The sequence below is a fragment of the Anolis sagrei genome, chromosome 3, assembly GCF_037176765.1.
Source record: "Anolis sagrei isolate rAnoSag1 chromosome 3, rAnoSag1.mat, whole genome shotgun sequence".
NCBI lineage: Eukaryota > Metazoa > Chordata > Lepidosauria > Squamata > Dactyloidae > Anolis > Anolis sagrei.
In genome coordinates, this window is record NC_090023.1 from 73,169,826 (window position 1) to 73,184,525 (window position 14,700).

Genomic DNA, 14,700 nt, shown 5'->3' on the forward strand with positions numbered 1-14,700 from the left:
GAATTATGTAGATTGTGATACATTATGGTTCTCAATTTAAAAAAATTGGATGTGCTACAATGTATGATTGTCCTGAACTGTAACTTATTCTCTGGACAATAAGCCATTGTCAGGAGACACAATGGAGAAACGGAATGGCATTGGCAGAAGTCCCATTAATGGAGGATATGCAAGGGCTGCATTTTATCACTTTATTTAGTTTGTGTGTAGAACACAGTAAAAGGTAAAGGTTTCCCCTCACATTAAGTCTGACTATGGGAGGTGGTGCTCATCTTCATTTCTAAGCTAAAGAGCCGGCATTGTCTATAGACACCTCAAAGGTTATGTGGCTAGCATGACTGCATGGAGCACCGTTACCTTCCTGAAGAAGCTGTACCTATTGATCTACTCACATTTGTGTATTTTAAAACTGCTAGGTTGGCAGAAGCTGGGCCTATCTAGCAGTTTGAAAACATGGAAATGTTAATAGATCAATATAACATCAATAAATTGATGTATTGATGTCTGATGTTTAATCGCTTTGCTTTTAAATGTCCAATGATTTTGTACTGTGTATATTGGAATTGTTGTTAACTGCTCTGAGTCGCCTAAGGGCTGAGAAGAGCGGTATACAAGCGAAGTAAATACATAAATAAATAAATAAATAAATAAATAACATATAATCCAGAAATTAATATTAGAGGAAGGAGGCATGGATGATGGAGGGAGAAACATCAACCAAGCACTGAGTGAAAGGTGATATTTTTAGGACAAGAACTGAATCAGAGAAAGTTAAATGCTTCCTACTGAAACTGTACTTTGTGTTCTAAATACTCTAATTCTTCTGTTCACATAACAAAAAGTGCAAAATATATGTATTCATGATATTTATGCACAAAATTACTATTTCAACACAGCTTCCACTTTGTTGTTATTAGTACTGCATCATCCCCCCAAATAATGCTGTTCACCTTGTTTTCTTGTGCCTTCAAATAATTTCTGACTTATGACAATTCTAAAGTGAATATATTAACATATTTCTTGCTCTGACCTTCATTAGATGCTGCCTTGGAGCTAAAGATTTCTTTCTTATTAAACTGACCAGTTCTTAAAGGTAAGAAGATATCCTTACTGAAGGCACAAAATGTAAATGCTTCTTCCTAAACACATAAGCACATTTTTTAAATGAGAGAAGTATTTCGTGATCTCACTTTTTCATGTAGTCTTAGTGCAAGGTATGGTAGAAAGTAGTGAAACTGATTTTCTTTTAACCATGAATTTTATTCTGTGTTCAAATCAAGGTTATCTTCTTCAAAGTAGTTCCCTTGGACAGCTACACAGTGACAGAAACATCGTTTCCATTGTTCGTAGCAGGGCCAGAAGGCTTCTCCTGGAATGCATTTCAGCTCATTGGTTACTCTCTTCTGGATATTATCCAAAGTTCCAAAATGGCACCCTTTCAAGTGGTTTTTGAGCTGGGGGAATAAGAAATCTTCACTGGGACCAAGATCTGGTGAATGGAGAGGGGTAGGGCCTGGAGAATCACAAGAATGTATTTTTCTGCAAAAAGAAAAAAATATTGATGGAGACTGCCATGTGACATGGGATGTTTTCATGCTGTAGCATCCAATTGCATGCAGTGCCTGGTTGCATACATACCATTCTCTTCCTTAACCTTTTAAGAACTTCCTAATAGTTTTATTGGCTCTTTCTCTTGGAAGCACAGACTCCTTGTGGACAATCCCCTGACTGTAAAAAGAAAAGAAAAGAAAAGAAATGAGTCTTAATTTGATTTTCAATTTGCTCAGTCTTGCTTTCGAGAGAGATTGCAGTGTGCCACTCCTGACTTTGGTCATACTCAAAAATCCATGAGTCATCACCTGTGATCATACAACTGAAGAATTCTGGCTCCCTCTCAAGTCGGTTCAGAAATTCTACACACACATCCTTCCAATTGGCCTTCTGCTCAGTCGTGATATTTTTTGGTACCACCCTGGTGCCACCATTCTCAATATCAGTCAAATGCCAAGGTCTATTTTCCCCAAACCTCTCCAGTATTTTCTGTTCATCATGGGAGTTCTGTATGCCAAGTTTGGTTCAATTCCATTCTCATTGGAGTTCAGAATGCTCCTGGTTGGCAGGAGAACTATACATCCTAGCAACTCCCAAATGCCAAGGTCTATTTTCCCCAAAACTCCATCAGAGTTGAAATTTGGGTGTATTGAGTATTTGTGCCAAGTTCTGTCCAGATCCATATTTGTTTGGGTTCACAGTGCTCTCCGAATGCAGGTAAACTACATCACCCGTAAATCACTGTCAATTCCTCTTAACCCCCTTCCAGTATTTTCTGTGGTCATTGGGGTTCTGTGTTCCAAGTTTCATCCAGGTCTGTAATTCATGGAGGTCTCAGTGGTCTGTGGAATTCAGAGCTGCATCAGTGGAGTGTACTGCAGATTCCATCATCCATTCTCCATACTTCTCCAAACGTATTGTTTTTGTGATTAATCACTATGCTTTAATTATGTTCAATTTGTAACAATGAAAATACATCCTGCATATCAAGATATTTACATTACAATTCATAACAGTAGCAAAATTACCATTATGAAGTAGCAACGAAAATATGGCTGGGGGTCACCACAACATGAGGAACTTAATTTAGGGGTCATGGCATTAGAAAGGTTGAGAACCACTGGTCAAGATGATCTTTTAGAACTCCCCTTCTTCTTCCCCTCTCTAGAAGCAGGGACTTCCTTTTTTCCTAATGTACCAATTATTTACAGTAGAAACACACTTCCTCTTTTTCTTATCTTTTGCAAACTGCTTTTCTGAAGCACATTTTAAAATAAGGAAACCTTATTTTGAAATGTTCTGGCATTTGGGGAGCTGCAAACCTCAAACATTCTTGGCTTTTGGAAAAAAAAATCAAACAGTTACTGGAGTTCTACTCTGTCTTAAACACTGGAATAGCTAATCCGACCAAGGTAAGAATATTGCCTTTGTTATTCTATACTGATGGATTTTCAAACAAATACAATTACATCTGTTAATACTTTGAATGAAATGAAACTTTATATATTAAAATAGACCCACAGATTCAGTTATAACAGGGGTCATCAAACTTTTTGAACAGGGGGCCAGTTCACTGTCCCTCAGACTGTTGGAGGGCCGGACTATAGTTTATACGGGAATATTGTTAAACATTTATTTTATATATTGTGAAACATTTATTTCCAATTACAAATATATGAAATTTTGACTTCAAGCATGTTGTAGCATGACTAACAGGCTAACTATAACAGCAGGGAACCCATGAATATGTTTACTGATCAGCCTATTGGCCGAATTCCCATGACCTCTTATCATCATAGTTTGTGGCAGCCACACAAAATTTCTGGAGAACTACTACTTTCAAAGTAAGAGCTGCACAATTAAACAGAAAATAACAATTTCAAACCTCGGAGAAAGAAGGAGGGAGGGAGGGAGGGAGAAAAGAAAGGGATATAAAAAGGAGAGGGGAAGAAAGGGAGAGAAAAAAGAGGGAGAAAGAGAGAAGAGAAAGGGAAAGAAGGAGGGGGAGAAAAAAAGAAAAAGAAAAGAAAGGAATAGAAGAAAAGAGGAGGGGGAAGAAATTCCTTTCTTTTACATGTTTTCAATGCTCCTTTTTGGTCTCCTTCGATATGCTTCTCATTTGCATGTCCCTGACTCCTTCCTCCCGTCTCTCTCCCCTCTAATACACAGAAAGAGAAGCTTTAAAGCGCATACACAGGGCAGGCAGGGGTGTTTGAATGACTTCTTTCCTCCCCCTCTTCGAAGCCAGGGAAGAGTGGGAGAAAATCACGCTGGATGGAAGGAGAAGTTTGAGAGAGGGACGTTGGGCTGAGGGTGAGCCCTTCCTCCCTTTTCCTTGGAAGGGAGTTTGTCCTGGGATCAGAAGCCGTTCGGCCCCAAGTCAGGGGAGGTGGCGAGGGGGCTGGGGGAGGATTTGGGACACTTTCCCTCTCTCCTGAGCACAGCTCCCCTTGACTATACACGGGCTGGGCCACAGCAACGCGTGGCAGGGGATGGCTAGTCTATAATAAAAGTCAGTGTTTGTATGTATGTGCATATGTATATGGTAGCTTTCTGATTAGCTGCCACTTCCACAGGCCACTGTGACCCCAATGAATGATAGACTTGGGCCAAACTTGGCAAACAGACATTGCATGACCCACTGTATGTCCTGGTGCAGTTTGAGGGAGGATGGACCATGGATGATAGGATTTGCAGTACTTTCAATCGCTTCAGCTACCACATACCACTATGACTCCTACCAATGACTGAACAGGATCAAACTTGGAACACATACCCCCATGACCCACTTTATGTCCTGGTACTGTTTGGGGGAGGATGGACCATGGATGATGGGATTTGCAGTACCTTAATTCACTTTCAGAGACCACTGCAACCCCTTCAAACGATGGACCTGGATCAAACTTGGTACACAGACCCTCATGTCACACTTCACATGCTGCAGCAGCTTGGGGAAGGATGGACTAAGGATGATGGGATTTGCAGTTCCTTTACCTGATTTGGCTCCAACAGACCTCATGATAGACTTGAACCACACTTGGCACAGAGAACCCCCATGATCCACTTTACATCCTGAAGGGTTTTGTGAGGAATTGACAGTGGTTTAGGGGAGATGTAATTCACCTGCATCTGGAGAGCACTGTAAATACAAACAATGATGGATCTGGACCAAATTTGGCACAAATATTCAATATGCCCAAATTGGTGGAGTTTGAGGGAAATAGATCTTGACATTTGGATGTTGTAGTTGCTTGGATTTATAGTTCATCCAACAATCAAAGAGCATTCTGAACTTCACTAACAATGAAGTTGAACAAACTTGAAACACAGAACTCCCATGACGAACAGAAAGTACTGGAGGGGTCTGGGAAGAATTGCATCTGGAGAGCACTGTGGATCTGGATTAACCTTGGTGTAAGGTTTGCATGCAACTGGAAAAGAGGGAGGACACCTGTTCAAGATGTCTGTAAGTAGGCCAGTGGAGAGGGGGGGTCAGAGAGGCTGCTGGCCCTCTGCCCCCTGCTCCCCCCAATGGCATCTCTGGACTCTGGTGGTGGTGCATGGGGAGGATGGGGCCTGACTTTAACCATTCTGGGCCTCTTTTCCTCCTCGTGCTGGCACCACACGGCTGCCATTTCTCCATTCTGGCAGGGTGGTGGAGGGTCGGTGTTGGGTGGGGAGGAGGTGTAATTTTTTTAACTTAGAAACTATTTATTATAGTTATCGTACATAACAGAACAACAGATTATCGCAGATATAAACAAGTAACAATAATTTTGATATATGCATGCATATCTATGCTAGTCAATCAACCAGTTATTTCTGATGTTTAATGCATATTAATATCAGTAGCTTAACATACATCATTTAGTCTTGCTATTTCTACATGTTACCCACTATTTTCCATCTATACCTCCTTCCTTTCCCCACTCCCACATGCAGTGTCCTGGAGGTTAGGATCATCTTGGGGGCTCCTTCTCCTTCCCCATGATGGTGGAAGAAGGCCCCGGTGCCCTCTGAGGGCATGGGGCCCTCAATATCCCTCCAATTCCTTCCCGCTTGTTGCCCCACAGATCTGCAGGAGACAGCAAGGAGGGTCTGACCTGGCCCTGGCAGCCCCCACTGCTGTGAACTGTGCTCCTCACCCCAGAGCAGAGAAGGAAAGGGAGAGAGAGCGCACATGAGGGCCCACCACTTCACCTTCTCCCATGCATGCCTCTGCCACCTAGTTGCTGCCAGAGGAGGAGCCCTTATGTGCCACACTGATTTGGGGGAGGCAGGGCCAAAGGAGGCTGCGTCACAACCCCTCTCCAACAAGAGATTGACCCCTTTAGGCAGGCCCATAGTTGGGAAGGGGGCTTGAGGGGCATCAGCCCACTCCCCCCCCCCCCCAAATTCCCAGTGTGGTCCACAAGAAGGCCTTACTGGTACATTATTTAAACTGTTATGTTTATTCATATCATGATCTGATCACCATGCTCAATATATCCCATATGCATGGGGGTATTGGGACAATGATACAAAAGGTTTGCTAGGGTAGATCCTGAGCCCCCCCCCCCCCGAATTGAACTCAGCTCTCCGAATCAAAATCCTGGCTATGGGCCTGCCTCTAGGGCTCGTAACTCCCAAGTTGAAAACCAGTGATCTTAAACATCCCATCCCTTTCCTTGTGAAGAGGGACATAAAAAGCAACAGCTCTATTTCTCTTCACAGAGAAACACAAAATAAACCTTCCCCTGAACAGATTTCAGGAGAAGGGTTTTTTTTGGGGGGGGGGGGGCAGTATGCAGCCTGTGTGCCAAAGAGTATTCATCCCTAGTCTAGTTGCTATTCAAACCATCTGTTAAATGACATACCAATTCTTCTTTGATACTCATATGATATGGTGGCTGTCTCCTGCTCCCTCTGTGCTTCATTGTAATACAAAACAACCCATGCAAACAACCCAACTTTTTTTTACTTTACACTTATGAAGGGACCAATATTTTTCCTGTGTCTCATTTACATCTTTTGTCTTCCAGATGGCTCCCAAAAGACTTAAGAAGATGCTCTTTTTCACAATGGCTTTGGTCTCCATTGTTTTCTGTTTTCTTATCAAATTAATTTCTGATGGCATTTGGATATTCTGTCAGAGAAAAAGTGAGGTTGGTTTCTTTAAGAGAGACACTGGAAACTTCCTTCAGCTGCCTCTTACAGATTGTAGTAGGAACCCCCCATTCCTGGTGATACTTGTAACCTCATCTCATACACAATCCAAAGCCCGGATGGCCATTCGTGAGACATGGGGCAAAGAAAGACTGATAGACAACAAACGTATTGTGACCTATTTTCTTCTGGGAACTACTATGAACCATGACGATCAAATTGCTATTACAGCTGAAAGCCTAAAATATGGAGATATTATACAGAAGGATTTTACAGATACCTACTACAACCTAACACGAAAGACCATGATGGGCATTGAATGGTTTCATAAATTCTGTCCACAGTCCAGCTTTGTGATGAAAACAGACTCTGATGTATTTGTGAATACTTACTATCTGACAGAACTCCTGCTAAAGAAAAACAGAAGTACTAGATTCTTTACTGGCTTTATAAAATTGAATGAGCGTCCAATACGGAATATATTCAGCAAGTGGTATGTGAGTAAAGAAGAATATCCAGCAAACACATATCCTCCTTTTTGTTCAGGGACAGGTTATGTTTTCTCAACAGATGTTGCCAGTCAGGTGTATAACATTTCTGAAAATGTCCTTTTTGTTAAACTGGAGGATGTTTTCATAGGACTGTGCCTTGCTGAACTCAATATCGAACCTGAAGAACTTGACTCAAAGCAAACATTCCTCCCAGAAGGGCTCACCTTTTCACCCTGCTCCTTTAAGAAAATTGTAACAAGTCATTTTGTAAAACCTCGTGAGTTGCTCAACTATTGGAATGCATTAGAGAAGTCAATGAATGAAAAGTGCCAAAGTAGTTTTTGGTTTTTTTTTTAATCGGGTCAGAAGCAAATTGAGTAGTGATTATCCTTGACCATCACCACCATACCAGTCTAAACACAGTACTCGAAACATGCAGGAAAATAGAAAAGTTTGAATCCAGGAATCTTTGGCTTGAGACTAATTTAAAAACATATTTAGTTTAGGGGTGTTGGCAGTAGTATTTTTGGAGGGAGGTGGGTGGTAAAAGTCGCATTCTTTGCAGTTTTTCCTTAGAAATAAAGCTCCTGTGTGTAATTGGTGTGTGTATGTATATATATATATATATATATATATATATATATATTACTGTATTTTATCAGGGTATTTGTATATATATTAGTGTATTTTATCAGGGTATTTGTATATATATTAGTGTATTTTATCAGGGTATTTGTATTTTATGATTTTTTTTACTATTTTGTTTATTAAGTTACAGTTAGGTGGCTCTATATTGTCTAATATGCTTTGCCGTGATGTGAATTGTTTGTATTGTTTTCTTTTTGGCATTGAATGTTTGCTATAATTGTTGGAAACAGCCCGGAGTAGTAGTAGTAGTAGTAGTAGGAATAATAATAATAATAATAATAATAATAATAATAATAATAATAGGGTTTACTCATAGATAATATTGCATAACATTGTAATATTAAATATCTGTTCCATTACAACAGCTGTTTTGGGTTGAGAAACTAAACATTTCGTTTACTAATTTTTATAAGGCCTTCTTTGTAGTGACCCCCACCAGCTCTGGAACTCACTCCCCAGAGAGATTAAACAAGCCCCCACTCTGGCAATCTTCAGGAGGAACCTGAAAACCTTGCTATTCCAATGTGCCTTCAATGATTGAATGTAGGACACTCCCTGACCAAAAGCGCTTTTTTAAATGGTTCGTGCAATTAAATCCTCCCTCATCCCCGGTTTCCTCTTCATGACAATTTTACATTGCCTATCATCTCCCAGTGTTTTTAATAATTTTAAATTTTTATTCTTGAATTGGCCCTGCCCAGTGAAATTCCTTGTGTTTTGATGTTTTGATTTTATATTGCTGTGTTGTCTGTTATATTGGTTTTTGCATTTTATGTTTTTGTGTAATACTATGTTTATTGTATTGATGGGCGTGGCCTTATGTAAGCCGCCCTGAGTCCCCCTGGGGGAGATGGAGCAGGGTATAAATAAAGTATTATTATTATTATTATTATTATTATTATTATTATTATTATTATTTTGCACAAGGCTACAAGACTTCTCTTGTCAGTAGTAAGGCCAACTCCAGGATGACATCCAGTGTTCTAATAATGACTTTTCAGTAACTACAGAGGCAGATATAATTTAAAATATCTATAACTATTGATTAAGATGCAGTTTCAACTGCTCTGAATCAAGACTATAGGTAGATGCAATGGTTAAAACTTTACTATTGTTTTTCAAATATCTGAGTGAAATGTGGAGCAGAAAGTTAATCATGATGGCACATATCCAATTGTTCATTCAAACAGATAAGGAACTTAATGGGAACTTCATAAGTCAACATTTATGTTCCTTTAATTATATATTTTTTCTAGTTAGAACTAACACTTGGATTTATGTCAAAGTGTCTGTAAAATTGGTTTTGATTTGGATAGATGAAGATCAGGTTCTGTATATTGACCCCTTTTTCAGAGCCCGAGAAGAGATTTGGAAGGGTAATCAAAGTTCATTCTAATGTCTGTCCAACTCCAGTAACTATGCACATCTTCAGCTTCATTCCATTATGACCATTTATCAGGTATCGGCTCACGCACCAGCTTGTCCAGTTTTTTCACACTTTCTTTAGTCAGTCCTAATATATTGCACAAATATTGCACTCAAAGCTGCCTCTCAAGTATATATTTGTTGCTATAGTCCAAGAACCTGATTCAAAGGCATGTGTAAGGAATAATGGAGTTTCCCGCAGTCTGTGATTCCTATGATTTCCTACAAGGGAGCTCTGAAGTCAGAGCAAAATTGATAGTAGTCTCTGATGCTGTGCAGTTAGTAGCAGCAAGAGAAAAATAAGGTGATGCTCATATTCATCCTGGAACAAAGCAACTGGTCTACAATGTTAACGGCTACTGGCAGGAAATGTGCATAATTAGTCTGTTGTCAAAATCATACTAGCCATGTTCAGACATTTATATGAATGCATAGAGAGCTAAATAAGGATATATGTAGGTTTTGATATCTCACCTTCAAAACATCATACACCCAGAGGTATGGGAGACCTTTGTACCTGGTGTGTGAAAATCTGCCAAGGGCATTGGATCTGCAATCAGCTGAATGTGGTTCCAGAATTTATATGAATGAGACTCTTTATAGGGTCAGGTTCCCAAGTGTGAGGGTCCTTCCACACAACCATATAATCCAGAATATCAAGACCGATAATCCACATTATCTGCTTTGACACTGGATTATTTGAGTCCACACTGCCATATAATCCAGTTCAAAGCAAATAATATGGATTTTATACAGCTGTGTGGAAGGAGCAATAGAGTATCAAAACCACATTCAATCAAAGTCTGGTGAATCAGGGGTGCAGTGGGGCAATCACGGTGCTCCAAGCCCCACCTCGCCCGCAGCTGATACTTCCCTATCCCATGTGAGGAAGCATTGCTGCTGCAGTTGGTTCCGTAGTTTTCTATGGAACAAGGGGAGCCTTCCGTGTGCCAAGGGGAGCTTTCTGCACTGCAGCCAGGACACTTCCTCCATGGTAAAGGTAAAAGTAAAGGTTTCCCACTGACATTAAGTCTAGTTGTGTCTGACTCTGGGGGGTGGTGCTCACCTCCATTTGTAAGCTGAAGAGCCAGCATTGTCCGTAGACACCTCCAAGGTCATGTGACCAGAATGACTGCATGGAGCACGTTCCCTTTGGAGTGGTACCTATTGATCTACTCACATTTGCAGGTTTTTTAACTGCTAGGTTGGCAGAAGCTGGGGCTAACAGTGGGAACTCACCCCATTCTCTGGATTTGAACCTCCAACCTTACAGTCAGCAGGTTCAGCAGCTCAGAAGTTTAACTTGCTGTGCTACCAAGGGCTCCTCCACAGTACCCCATCAGTAGTCACCGTATATCTTGTGATGGCATCTGGCGTGCAACATGGAGGAAGTGTCCCGAAAGCATTGTAGGACACTAGATTCGTCCTATGTGATGAGGCATTTTGTTGGGGACATTGTGGAACAGGGCTTATTTGAAAGCAGACATCGTCCATTCAGCATCCCTCGTGCTCTGACATCCTCTAAACCCGGAAATTTCCAGCTTACTTTTGGAAAAGTACTTTTGTATTACACAAATCTCTGTAAATTCCAGTAAATTTATAGTGTCTTATTCTCAAATGCATGTGTACAGGAATGCTTTCTAGAAATGTGTGTTTAATTCTCCTGTTGAAATAAATAGGGGGTTTGTTATTTAATAGACAGTAACAACCACCCCCCAGAGTCGGACACAACTATGCTTAATGTCAAGAGGAAGCCTTTACCTTTAAGAACATTGAAATTACTATGAAAATATCAGATATATCACAAATCTTTAAAATGAAGAAATTATGAAGGATAACTGTTAAAAGAACAAGTTGAATATCTGGCTGAAAATAAGTACTGTATTTGTATCTTTTAGAACATCCAGTATGAAGGCGAAGAATGTTAAGATGATGTTCAGTTTATGTGACAAACAGTCCATTTGTACTATTTAAAATACTTTAATTAACCAATCTTCAGTCCTGCGTATTTCTTCCTGTTTCCATAATTTTGCGAGCAATAGTCTGGCTGCAGTGCTTAATAAGAAAAGCACCTTGTCTTGGTTTTCGTTTAGTTTTACTTCAGATATCCCTAGTAGATAAGTCTCTGGATTTAAGGAAAAACGCACCTTTAGTATTTGTTGTGTCATAGAGTGGATTTCTTTCCAATATTTTTTGATTCTTTTGCATGTCCACCATGCATGTATGAAGGTCCCTTTTTCTTCCTTACATTTCCAACAAGCATCAGATATCCCTTTGTTGAAATTCGCCAATTTGTCCGGGGTATAGTACCAATGGTACACCATCTTATACCAATTTTCTTTGAGGTTGTTGGCTACTGTATATTTAAGTTTCTTGTTCCAAATTTCTTCCCACTGTGCCGTTAGAATGTTGTGCTCTATATCTTTTGCCCATAATACCTGGCAATTTTTAATTTGTTCTTCTTCTGTGGACCAGGTTAAAAGTTGCTGATATAATATTCTAATTAGTCTTTTGTGTTTTTGTAAAATTATTTCCCAAAGTCCCTCCTCTTGGCTGAAGCCTATTTTGCTGTCCTCTTTAAATCCTTGTTGGATTTGAAAATATTGTAGCCAGGTTAATTTTTCATTTAGAGTTTTTATTTCCTCGTGAGATTTCAGTATAAGTTTTCCTTCATCATTTTTTAAAAAAATTGTTTATAGGTTAGCCAATTCGCCTCTCCTAAGTCTCTCTTATGCCTGGCTTCAGTTGGGGAGATCCACTGGGGGTTTTTGTTAAAAAGCTGTAATTTGTACTTTTCCCAGGTTTTGATAAGTGCTGCCCTTATAAAATGGTTGCTAAAATTTTTCTCAACCTTTCTTTTGTCAAGCCAGAGATAGCCGTGCCATCCAGTTCTTAAGTCGTGCCCTTCTAATGTTAATAATGATTTGTTTTTTAAGGTGACCCATTCTTTAATGCCAACCAGATTGCAAGCCTCATAATATAATTTAAAATTTGGGAGGCCCAGTCCTCCTCTTTTCCTGTCATCTGTTAGTATATTGAAATTTACCTTCGGTTTACCGTTTTTCCATATGAATTTTGTAATTTCCTTGTTCCATTTTTTAAATAGGTAATCGTTTCTGATTATTGTTAGTGTCTGAAATAAAAATAGGAGTTTAGGGAGTACATTCATTTTTAATATTGCTATTCGGCCCAGTAGTGATATATTTTCATATTTCCATTTCTCCAAATTTTTTTGAATTTTGTTCCAGAGCTGTTCATAATTATTTTTTAATAATTTTGCGTTACTTTGTGTGATCGTTATTCCTAAATATTTAATTTTGCTCTCAATCTTTATTCCTGTTATATCTTGTAATCGTTCTTTTGTTTTTTTATCCATATTTTTAACTAAAAGCTTTGTTTTTTGTTTATTAAGTTTGAAACCCGCTAGTTTCCCGAATGTTTCTATTTTAGTCAGCCAATCATTGATAGTTTTTAGAGGGTCTTCGATTATACAGACTACGTCGTCTGCGTAGACTCGTAATTTGTATTGTTGTTTTCGTATCTTCATTCCTTTTAAATTTTTATCATTGTTTATATCTCTAATCAAAGTTTCGATTATTAAAATGAAAAGGAGGGGGGAGAGGGGGGGAACCCTGTCGTGTCCCCTGTGTAATCTTGAAAGGATTTGATTCCAGGCCGTTAATTATTAAAGTTGCTTCCTGTGTATTATATATTGTATTCACCGCATTTTTAAAATTTGTCACAAAAACTGAATAATGCTCAGATAAAAACTGACTGGTCAGGCTTCATAGACTACATTAAATCAAGAAAGATTCCATTTATGTTAGATTTGTCCAACTTATGAAATCAATGGTCAGCTCTCTAAAGTGAAGACGAGAATTCCAGTGTGAACAAAGCAAATTGCTAACCAAAGACTCTTTTTTTTCTCATTTAACTTCTTAGAAGACCTTGGGAAGTCAAACAAGCATCTTTTCTTTTCTTCTTTATCTTTCTCCCTTTTTTTCATTTTTAAATACTATTGTATTATTATTATGTAAACGTGGGGGAGGAGGTGGGACTGAATGATATTGCTGTCTGCTGATTGCTGAGAGCTAGTATCTTCCTTTTTATTTTTTTTATTTTTACTTTTTATTTTTCTTTTTCTCTCCTTTTTTGCACTCTTGGTTTTTGCTGTAACCACTAAAAATGCACAATGAAAAATTTATTTAAAAAAAGATGATGTTCAGTTTAGGCTGAACTTAAATGCCATTTAATCTAAAATATTTTAGCTTGTACAAGTAATAAAAGTGTACCAGAAGAGCCAATCTTTTAAAAAGGTATTTGTATTTTTGTAACCAGATAACTTTCTTTAAAATCCAATGGTTTACTTCTACGGTCTGTCTAGTCCCAGCATCCCGTTTACGACAGTAGCCAACCAGATGCTTATGAGAATCCTTAAAGGAAGTCATGATATCAATACAGGTTGAGCATCCCTTATCCAGAAATCTTCCAAAATTGTCCATATGGGTAGCTGAGAGTTTTTTCATGGTTCTGTGTAGACAAACGTTGTTTCATACACAAAATTATTAAAGCTAGTGAGTATAAAATTACCTGCAAGCTATGCTTATAAGGTGTATATGGAACATAATTGGATTTTGTCTTTACACTTGGGTCCTATCTCCATGGTATCTCATTATGTATGTATATGTAAATACAGGTATTCCAAAAGGCAGTATATAGCTGTTATGCTTCTGGTCATTGGTAGCTATATGATTCTTGAATTTGTTTAATTCTACTGTAAAACTCTAGCCAAATAGCATAGGGAAGGGTTAACATCTCTTTAGATAACATGTTTATATTTCTGTTCTGAACATAGTTTCTTGTTCCAGTGGGAACTTTAAAAATCGTGTGTTGCATTGGGATAGTTCAAATACGATATCAAGTACTGTTTCTTGTTCCTTTGCATTTAAAGGAAAAAGATGTAACCTGTTCAATGTGATGTTTATGATGAATGAATACTACAAGCACAGAGATAATGTTGCACTTTGTTTTTTCTTCTTCTTAGGACTTCACCACATTACTTAAATTCCACTAAATTCTACACTTAAAATCTGGGCATCCACTGGGGTTATTGACTACATTAGTTTGGGTTAAAGTGTAGTTTTTCAGTGTTTTAAATGTAGGGAGCAGCAGTCTTTTTCAATGCATCAGGAAGAGGTGAGGAAATGGATTTCTCCCAATTCTCCGGGGTTTTTCTTTTTTTTGCAAGATTTCTAATGAAATAGCATTCGTTGCTCCCAGTTGAAAAAGTGGGAGGGGAAGTTGTGGGAGGAGCTAAAACACCCACCCTGGTTAGGAAGAGTTCTGTCGTCACCATTTCCTAGGTCTTTGCCAAAACAATTTCCTTTTTTTTAAAAAAAAAAAGCCTTAGAAATAAGCCCCACGGAGTTCAGTTAAACTG

The 14,700-nt window shown here is 38.8% G+C and overlaps 1 protein-coding gene across 1 annotated transcript; it reads left to right on the forward strand.

The window, feature by feature from the left end:
* Positions 1-6,572: 6,572 nt before the first annotated feature.
* LOC132770012 (beta-1,3-galactosyltransferase 5-like) lies at positions 6,573-7,754 on the forward strand. The gene has a single exon (XM_060766904.2). The coding sequence runs from the start codon at positions 6,573-6,575 to the stop codon at positions 7,542-7,544; it is 972 nt and encodes a 323-aa protein (XP_060622887.2). The 3' UTR covers positions 7,545-7,754.
* The last annotated feature ends 6,946 nt before the right edge of the window (positions 7,755-14,700 follow it).

Bases quoted from the DNA above. Each gene is read 5' to 3' on its own strand.
- LOC132770012 (XM_060766904.2), top strand. From the start codon at position 6,573: ATGGCTCCCAAAAGACTTAAGAAGATGCTCTTTTTCACAATGGCTTTG.